We start from the raw sequence: 9,418 nt of genomic DNA, 5'->3' as shown, positions 1-9,418 counted from the left end.
CAGTCACGCCGTTCTTGCATTTTTTTTTGGGGGGCGGGAGGGGGGGGGTGCGGCGGGAGGCTGAGACTGAAATGTTTCAACATGTTACGTGTTACAAGCACAGCGTTGAGCCTACTTGCCTTCTGAGGCGTTTTGCGTTTATGATCAGCTCAATTAAGACACAAGAAGTGTGTCCGAATCTAACTTGTCAGCATTTGTTTGAAAAAAGGTGTGTGTGTGTGTGTGTGTGTGTGTGTTTCTACCTTGGCGGTGCCGCCACTCAGATCATCTGACTGATGTGAGCTTTTGGAGATGAAAATTGTTGTCTTGTGACATTTTAATAGAAGCTGGCCCATAATCAGGAACATATCGGCGGTGGCATTCGAGGGCGCTTCTCTGTTGAAGTGGATGTTCCGCCCTGGTAAATGTTGATTGGCCGCTGTACAAAATGCCATGGTGACATTTCAGCCGTCTGCAGCGAGCAGCGGCTTCCCGTTGCCTTGGCCTCAAAGGCTGCGGCCCTCCGCCTCCCTTGCCTTCCCTCCTCATTTTTTCATTTTGGCACTTCACGTTTCCAAAGACGTGCCCATGACGAGTCGTGGACTGGAGGGGGAGACGAGAGAGCTGCCGCCGCCCCCCAAAATCACCGGGATGCATTTCAAAAGGGAACGAGGCTTTTGGCTCCGGTGGGGTTCCGCAGCCAGAGGGCGGGCCCTTGGGTGTCGCATCAGCAATCGCCAGGCGATACCCGAGGGAGAGAGGAGCCTTGAATTCCAAGAGGAGTTGAGCAACAGGTCGCATTCAAAGAGGCGACAAGAGAGAGCGAAGGGGAAAAGCGGGTTTGGCGTCAGCTTGAAGCCAAAGACCCCCACCTTGGCCTGCTTTGATTTGTCAGCACGTGGGGGTCGGTCTCGGCAGAGCAGGTCCCCATTTGGTGTCGCGCCACATCCGTTTTGCTCTCGACAAGTTTCGACTGACCTCACTTCTCTGGTTCGGTTGACATGGCTGTCCGCAAGCTAGTTAGCGACGCACGCACGCACGCACACGTGCGCCGTGACGCACGACCAGGTCAGGAGAGCCACTTGGAAGCGGCGGCTCGTCCGGGTTGGCCCGGCCGCCATTGCGCCACTGACCAACTGCTTAATTATATAAAATTTCTTCTTGTCCCCTCTTGACTTATATGCAGAGGGCCGCGAATGCGTCAACTGCGGCGCCACCTCCACTCCTCTGTGGCGGCGGGACGGCACCGGCCACTACCTGTGCAACGCCTGCGGACTGTACCACAAGATGAACGGCCAGAACCGACCGCTCATCAAGCCCAAGCGCAGACTGGTGAGGACCTCGAATATGAGCAAAGAGCAGATGCGGTCAACACAATTGCAGGAACGCCATCGTCTTCCTGGAATTGTGCGTCCCCCCCCCCCCCCTCCCGGCCCCTCGTGATCCACTGCTGCACGGCCTGCTACAATACTGCTTCTCTTGCCATTGTTCCCGCTGCCCCGATTGCCGCTACCTCCGATACTGTTAGCAATAGCGATGCCCACCTTGCTTTGGTCGGTGCGGTAAATGGCAACACCGCAGCTATGACCAATCAATTTAGAATTGTCCCCAAAAGATGATTCCTGGCTTTCAAGGGGTTGCTAGAACAGTTGGAAACAAAAGGATATGTCATTGGTGGCAAAGGCTTCCAGATAATATGTTGAATTCCTGATGAAACATCAAGAAAAGTGTGTGTGACTGCATGCCTTTTTTTATTTTTATTCATCCAGCCATCCGTCATCCCGGCGGCTTTTCCTCACGAGGTCGTGGGGGGTGCGGGAGGGGGTAGGCTGGAGCCTATCCCGGCTGTCTTCGGGGCAGTAGGCGGGCTCTTGCCTGAAATGGTTGGCAGTATTCATCCAGGCCAGTCGTGATGCACTTAAAAAAAAAAAAAAAAAGACAAACCAAAACACACGACTCCAACAGGAATTGAAGTTGAACATCTAAAAGATGTCCTTTTCTGGCAACAATGTCACTTTGCACAACAAAGCAAGCAAACATTTGCTCCAAAACAATTCTCGGAGTCGTTTTTCTTTAGATGTTTAAGTCGGGGGCCCCGGGGGCATAATAGTTTTGTCAACCCATTTCTCACTCATGTCTTTGTTGTGAACTGCGGGAAAGCCAATTTTCACAACAGCATGGCTGAAAATATCAAGTTGAAACGGCCAACGTCAAATTGGATTGAAGTTTGTTGCGTTGAAATTTGGAGTTGACCCCACTTTTTTTGTTCGCTTGTTTGATTTTTGGGGTGGCGTGGCCAACTCAATGCATTTAGCGATACAGGACATCGTTTCCATGAGACCCGCCGCCCACCCTGCCGCGCGCACGCACACAGTGGCGTTTGTGAGGAAAAATTCCTTGAGTCTCCCTCGGAGGAAAATCCATTGCGGCCGGTCCTTTTTTGGGGCTGCAGCTTTTGCGTTTCCAAGCCAAGTGTTTGTCGGCGCCGCGTCGAGAGGGGCATCCAGTTGCTTCCTATCCGGATATCTGCCCGGCCCAGATAAGGAAGTCGGGCTCCCGGCTGTTTCCGCCTTCGGCCGGCGCGCCGCATTCTCTCCGGCCGCATTGACATGCACTGCAAAGAGATGATGACAACACGAGAGGAGCCGCTGAGGCGCTCCCGAGAGATGGACGGCAAGGGGCGCGGATTGGAAAATACGCGGCTTTCTGTTCCACTCGCGTCGATGCTTCTCCGTTCGCATGACTGCGATGAGGGCGCTTTCTTTATATGGTCACTCCATTGTGTGACGTCACCGCAAAACGAAGAGTCAGTCGGTTACCGAAAGGCAATATTAGCACCCGAATGAATGGGTTTCATTTCAGCAGGAAAAAAAGAAGGGGGGGGTGCTCACACAGCGCCCCCGGGGCTTCTTGCACGTCAAGTGAATGTCGCTTCTTACGGCTGTGACGGACGTAGCCGGCCTTTATCTGGCTATGTGTCCCGCTTTCTAAAGATGCTAACTAGCTTCTTCTTCAGTACAAGGCGGAACTTGCGTTTGGTGTCAAATTGCTGTTGTCGGGGTCCTTTACTCGTCAAGGTTGATGTAAAAATCCCCGCGGTCGCATTGTTTCCATTTCACGAGAGTGCTTTTGGGGCTTTTGTTGGTGATTCGCCGGACGATGCGGCGCGTTGCGACCCGCTGTCCACAAGCCAGTCAATTGCAATGAAGGATTGAAGGCGTTTTGTGTGCTCGCCGCAGTCGGCCGCTCGACGTGCGGGCACCTGCTGCGCAAACTGCCAGACCACCACCACCACCCTGTGGAGGCGCAACGGGAACGGAGACCCGGTGTGCAACGCCTGCGGCCTGTACTTCAAACTGCACAACGTAAGTAGCCCCCAAACATGCACCGGAGGGCGGGGTGGTCGCGGGGGTGGGGGTCCGCCGGCCGGTCGTTAACCGCCAGAGTGGGCGGACAGCTCGTATCGATTTAGGGGCAGAGAAAGTGCGAGCGTGAGGCAAAGCCGGCTCGCCCTGTCGAGCGGAAACCAACGGCCGTCCTCCTTGGTTTTTTTTTTTTTTTGTCTTTTTGATGAATCCATCGTTGTTTCAATGGGGGGCGGTCCTCCCCTGAGAGTGCGCGGGGTGGGACCGCCATTCAGTGGAACGGCGTCGGTTACACTGATGAGGATTTGTCTCAGATGGCTCCTTTCACATCCATTCAGGCCCTCGCCCTCATGTATTCAAATTGACCGCGACCACCGTTTGCTTTTGAATTCGACAAAAGCCAAACACTTCACCGACTCACCTTCTCATGCAACGAGAGTTTATGCAAAACAGCTGCTCATTATTTATAGCCTACCGGTTTGAATTCGGCATTTGAGTCAGGCACGCGCAAAGCAAAAGCCACTCGAGACGTTCCTTGGCAAAAATGCGCACGTCGCATTGCGTCGCAAGCGGGAAAAAAAAAAAACAACAACAAAACCAAAAACGGGCGTGGGGGCGGGTGGCACGATCAAAACCTCGTATTCATGATGCGTGCGTGTGCCGCGATTGTCCGGGCCCGCGCGGTGCTCACGTGTCGCTCGGCGCAGGTCAACAGGCCGCTGACGATGAAGAAAGAAGGCATCCAGACACGCAACCGCAAGATGTCCAGCAAGTCCAAGCGAAACAAGCGAGCGGGCGACGGCTTCGAGGAGCTGACCAAGTGCATGCAGGACAAGGCCTCTCCCTTCGGCGCCGCCCCCGGCCTCGGCGGCCATATGACCCACATGGGTCACTTACCCCCCTTCGGCCACTCGGGACACATGCTGCCGACTCCCACGCCCATTCACCCTTCCTTCGGCCCCCCCCACCACAGCAACCGCTCGCCGGTTTGGGCGGAGCCGCATTGAGCACCTATCCCCGCCGCCTCGCCGCCAACTCTCAAGGCCCGCCCCTTCCTCGCCATAGCCCGGCGGAGTCGCCGGGCGCTCGCCCGGAGCGGATCCGCGCACTTGCGGCGGATGGAAAACCAACGCGGGGAGCAAAACTCTGCGAGGAACTGCGTGTTCCCACAAGGATCGCGAGAATGGAGGTACCCGCCTCTCCTCGGCCCTCAGCGGAGGTCTTCAAAAGTTGTCGCTTCACCAAGCCGCCCCCTTCGATTCGGACCCGGGCTGAAAAACGCCTCGTTTTTGTCAAGTGGTTGCATGACCTCCACTTCAAAACTGGATCTGGATGCAGAGGATTTGTTTTTCGTGCAAGCACTTGACAAATCGCACGGCAATTTATTTTTTCCCCCCAGGGTATGTGCACCCTCTCCAAACGAAAACCGGCAAGGACACGTGGAGCGACAGCGCCTCTGCTTCAAGGCAGCGGGGCCAGACTGCAGTCAGCGCACACATACACACGCACACACACGCACAGGCCGGATCGCGCGCCACGGCGCTCCTTTTTAATAATGGCCTTTTATGGGGGGAAAAAAAAAAAGACAGCGTAAAGAGAGTGTTTATTAAATGCCTGATTGTTATTACGGTTGATATCTTTGATGTTATAATTATTGCTGCGATAATTTATTTTCACGCTTTTGTCAAAGACATACGGAAAATGTTTGGACGTGGATTTTACGGTGATGACGCAAAGGAAGATCACCGGCTTAGAGATGAAAATTCCCAGAGCTGTGCGTTTTGATCATTATTTCCATCACAGAAAAAGTGAAGAAAATAAAGTTTAATACTTAAATGGTATGTCACTGCTTCTTAAATTTGGTCTGGCTCTCTTTTTCCAATTTTTTTTTTTTGTCACCACGACTCTTATTTTTTTCTCCCCATTATAGCATAAAGTGTCATCGCACATCCACCTCAGTAGGGGGCGGTGGTGCTCTCATAGTCAGAGTGTGCGCCGCTGTAAGTTGGGCAGAGAATATTTGAGAAGCACCTCCAAACCTGGATGGAGGGGCTGAGACGAGAAGACCAAAAGAAGTGGCCCCACGACAGCGGCTCGCCACGGCCAAATCCACAAGAGAGCCGGATGCTTCAAATCCAAAGTGATATGCAGCCGACGCATCAAAGTGCGATCCCCTCGCTGCACGCAAACGACTCGGTCAGGCTGGGGGCTCCCCGCGCAAAGGCGCCTGGCTCAGAGAAGGCCTCCTTTGTGGAGCTCGGCCCAGACGCGAGCGCGTGCCGGCGTTCGCCGAGTCCGGACGGCGCCTTCAGCGGCTAGCGCGCTCCCCGAATTTGCGGCGTCATGAGAAAAGGTCGGCAAGAGTCGCCGCGCCTCCCTGTGCCGGCCGCCCTCTTTCTTGGCCCGGGCGATTGGAGTGAGAGGAAGGACAGCGGGTCTTTAGCGGGACGCAGAAGAGGAAGGAAAGGCAATCAGGCGACCTGAGCAAACACGCGGGGGTCTGCACTGAGCGTTTAGGCGCAGATGTGCGCGCAGCTGAGGCCGCCAGGAAGCGGGCCACTTGTTTCTCATCTCATCCTTTTTTCTTTCTCTTTGTTTGTTTTGCGCATGTTTTTCCACTCTGCCTCATTGCTTTCTTTTGGCGGTCCTCTTTTGGGGGGCTTTTTGGCAAGGCTGACGTTGCCGCTATTCAACGCACGCGGGCCTCCGCTCTCACTTGGAACCATTACACTCTGCCTCATTGCTTTCTTTTGGAGGTCCTCTTTTTTGGGGGCTTTTTTGGCAAGGCTTCAGCGTTTCTCTGACGTTGCCGCTATTCAACCTACGCGGGACTCCGCTTTCACTTGGAACCATTACGGTCAGATTTTGAGCAGAGCCCGCCCTTAATGAGTGCTCCATTAGGGCCAATTAGGGGTCTCGCGCACCTGCGAGACAAACCGACCCATTAAAAGACTCGCGTGTAAAAGTTGACTATCGTGCCCGGCTGAACTCTGCGGCCGGCTCACATCTGCCGCGGCGCTCGATCTGCGGGGCTTTCCCACAGCCGCGATATCAAGGCGCCCGTTGGATTCCGATCTCTCTCCCGCGTCCCGTCGTCGCCCGCCATGTCTCGCGAAATACCGCAGCTTCTCTCGTCGAGCGTTTGTTTTGTTTTTGGTTGGTACCCGAAATTCCATCTTTTCCCTTTCCCCGCATGCTTCGCAGCGTACAAAGTTTTCCGTCCCCGCCTATTCCAACACACCTGCTTCCAGTGATGAGCTCATCAGCGAGCTCTGTCGAGGCCCGAAACCATCATGAACAATTGAATCGGGTGCGTTGGGAGGAGGGAGGCCTCGAAAACAGGCAGGAGACGACTCTCCGGGACCCCGATGAGACAATGTGTGACCGGAGCGAAACAAACCGGCTTCATTCCCGATGCTTCAACTAATTTATTGGTGTCATAAATCAGCATTGGACGATCATTTTCCTCAGAGCGCACGACACCCGCCGACCCCCTCGTCGCCCGCCGGGGAAAAGAATGCTTGAGTGAACAAAAGCGAAGCATACGTCTGAAGCGCTGACGGCCTCCAAACGACCGAGTTCTTGCAGCTCGGCGCCGCCTCGCGTCCTCCGTGCAGCCGGCCGACCCCTTTCCGGGCTCAGGCCAGGGCCGCAGCGAGTCATTTCCTCGCCCGAGGCAAACATAGGCAGGGCCCCTCCCTCCGCCCCCTGACTTTTTCAAAATTATTCTTATTTTTTGGGGGGACGTTTTTGAAATGGGCCACCTTGTCTGGCTTTTCAAATTGCTTCCAATGAGCGATGGCAACGTGAGCAGGACCTCGCCTTTTGCAAAGTCACCTCGTGAATTACGTGACGCGACGGGGCCATAAAATAGGATGCCGCTTATCTGCGCTCTCGGCGGCGAGGCCCCGAGATCTGGGAGGCATCAGCGGGGCGAACCCGGCGGCCGCCGACGTCGCTTTACGACCTGACCACCGAGCCGGACGTTTGGGCTGGGTCCCACCCGCGACCCATCTCCTCCAGTTGGCCTTCCCCCAATGCGAGGCTCCGTCTCTCCGGGTTCCCCGCCCCCTCGCTGAACTCCCACGCGCTTCCTGTCTCCCGCTCCCCGGATGAATTTGTTTTTTCATCAAATTAAATTAGCGCCATCAAAAGGTAGATGGCGGGCATCCTTTCACTCGCTTGAGTTAGGGAGAGCGGCCCGCCCGAGATGAAAGGAAGTTGAGTGCAGTTCAGACGCAGGTCTTTGTGTGCGCGTTGCCGTTTGGGGGTTGACCTTTGCCTGGGCCCGGCTCGAAGAAAAAAAAAAAAGCACGGCTCCTTTCCTGGCTAAGACCCCGAGAAGGCGATGAGAGCAGTGACGGAGGACGGCGTGGCCGGCGGAACAACGGAGGACAGGCCTTTCCTGCCTTTTTGTTGAGCGACGCGAGCGCAAGAGCAGAAGTCGGACTCGGGCCGTGACGAAGCGGTGAGGAAGCACTTCACTGTCTCAAGCGTAAATGCCGCCAGTCACCGTGAGCGCGCCGTAAAAAGAGCCTTCTCATTGCAGGGGCGCACAGACGTTCGGGGAAATAGCGAGGAGAGGCGGGCCGGCCCGTCTTCCTCATACAGCTCGAGTGGAAATCTTTCGGCTCTCGGCTCCGTTGAAGAACATCGATATGAAGTCATCGAAAAAGCCCGAGACGCAGAGAAGCCGGGCTGATGGCGGCTTATCGGCGATGACCTCCGTCGACAGGAAACGAGAGCGTGCTGACCCGGCAGAAGGGCCAATCTCACCACCCCATCTCGCCGAATGTCAGAAATGAGCAAGAAAAAGCCCGAGGTGTTTCCGATCTTGCATCATTTTACCTTCCGATGACCCGGGCGGCCTCTCACGCCTTTTCCACCACTTTGAGGCCACGGGCCCTCATCACATGAACGGAAAGCATTTCAAAGTATAAACATGTTGAATTCGCATCGGTCATATGAGCGCTTTTCACATTCTCTTCCGTTGCCCCCCGCCGCCACATTTTAGGAGGTCAGTCTCCTCTGAGAGGTCGGCAGGGAGCATCTGGCGATGTTCACCTGGGACACTCCGGGCCGCATTCGAGCCTCCTTGGGCGACGGTCACCTGCTTCGGCACGCAAATTCCATCCCTACTGTCTGAAGACAAACGAGCCCATTCAGACCTGGGGGGGGGGGGGGCTTCCGTGCCTGCATAATGGCCCCCACCATGAGCAGCGCTCCCTTACAGCCAAATCACTTTCACGGGCGGGTAACTGGAGAAACGTATGAGTGGGTTGAGGACAGCTTGGCCCGCAGCCAGGCGACGGGGGGGACGGGAGAGGAGGACGCGGCGAGCCGCGCCCGGCCGAAGCTCCCGGCTCGCTCGGCTCTCCGTCGTGGGCTCACGATGGCTGGGCGGGATGAAGTGACACGGCCTTTCGTTGGCTCTCCTCAAGTCATTCTGGAGCGCGGCGCTTTCACGGCAGCGCCTGCGGACAAAGCCCGGTCTTCCACGAAAAACGGACGTATCCGAGTGGCTGCCATTTTGGAGATTTTGCAGACCGAACCGCAGGACTGGAAAGTCGGTGCGAGGGAAGCATTCAACTTAGAGGAAGGACTTGCGTGGCTGGCGACCGGCCAGTGTCGCTACGCACCAACGAAAATTCCGCCTCCCAGGTTGGCTTGTGGATTCAATGCGGCCACCGGAACAAAATACCGCCTCTGGCGAGAGGCACCGGCGCAACCTGGGAAGGGCTGAAAACGACCTGATTTTCAGAACATGAGCAGAAGGTCGTGGCTCCCCGTCCTCGTGGTGACGCAAGCTCGAGAGTGGCGCATAGAAATGGTTGGGATGGCTTTCCACCACGAGTGGCGCCGCCGCGGCTCACTCCAAAGAGAGGCCTTGGGGCTAATGATGAACCCGTGTCCCAAGATGCAACGCCGGCCGAACCGAAGGGGAAGATGGACGCCGCTTCACGGCGGAGCGAACCCCGTGGCCACCCGGCCTGCATTTTGGCAACGTCACGCTTTGACGGCAAAGCGACACTCATCAAAGAGTTTCCGCGCTGAGCGCACGTCGCACGGCGGAC

The 9,418-nt window shown here is 55.9% G+C and overlaps 1 protein-coding gene across 3 annotated transcripts in view; it reads left to right on the top strand.

The window, feature by feature from the left end:
• gata2a (GATA binding protein 2a) overlaps positions 1 to 5,185 on the top strand; it is a 15,643-nt gene extending 10,458 nt beyond the window's left edge. For 2 of the 3 annotated variants that reach the window (XM_019881361.1, XM_019881360.1), the window contains exons 4-6: positions 1,154 to 1,311; positions 3,219 to 3,344; positions 4,052 to 5,185. In XM_019881361.1, the coding sequence (XP_019736920.1) occupies positions 1,154 to 1,311; positions 3,219 to 3,344; positions 4,052 to 4,351 (584 nt within the window). In that variant the 3' untranslated portion in view covers positions 4,352 to 5,185. The remainder of the gene's footprint in view (positions 1 to 1,153; positions 1,312 to 3,218; positions 3,345 to 4,051) is intronic. The other variant, XM_019881362.1, reaches the window with a different exon arrangement.
• Positions 5,186 to 9,418: the final 4,233 nt, after the last annotated feature.

Source organism: Hippocampus comes, unplaced genomic scaffold (assembly GCF_001891065.2).
Source record: "Hippocampus comes isolate QL1 unplaced genomic scaffold, H_comes_QL1_v1.1 scaffold68, whole genome shotgun sequence".
NCBI lineage: Eukaryota > Metazoa > Chordata > Actinopteri > Syngnathiformes > Syngnathidae > Hippocampus > Hippocampus comes.
The sequence above is the reverse complement of the archived record's forward strand: the minus strand, read 5'-3'. Positions and strand labels throughout refer to the sequence as shown.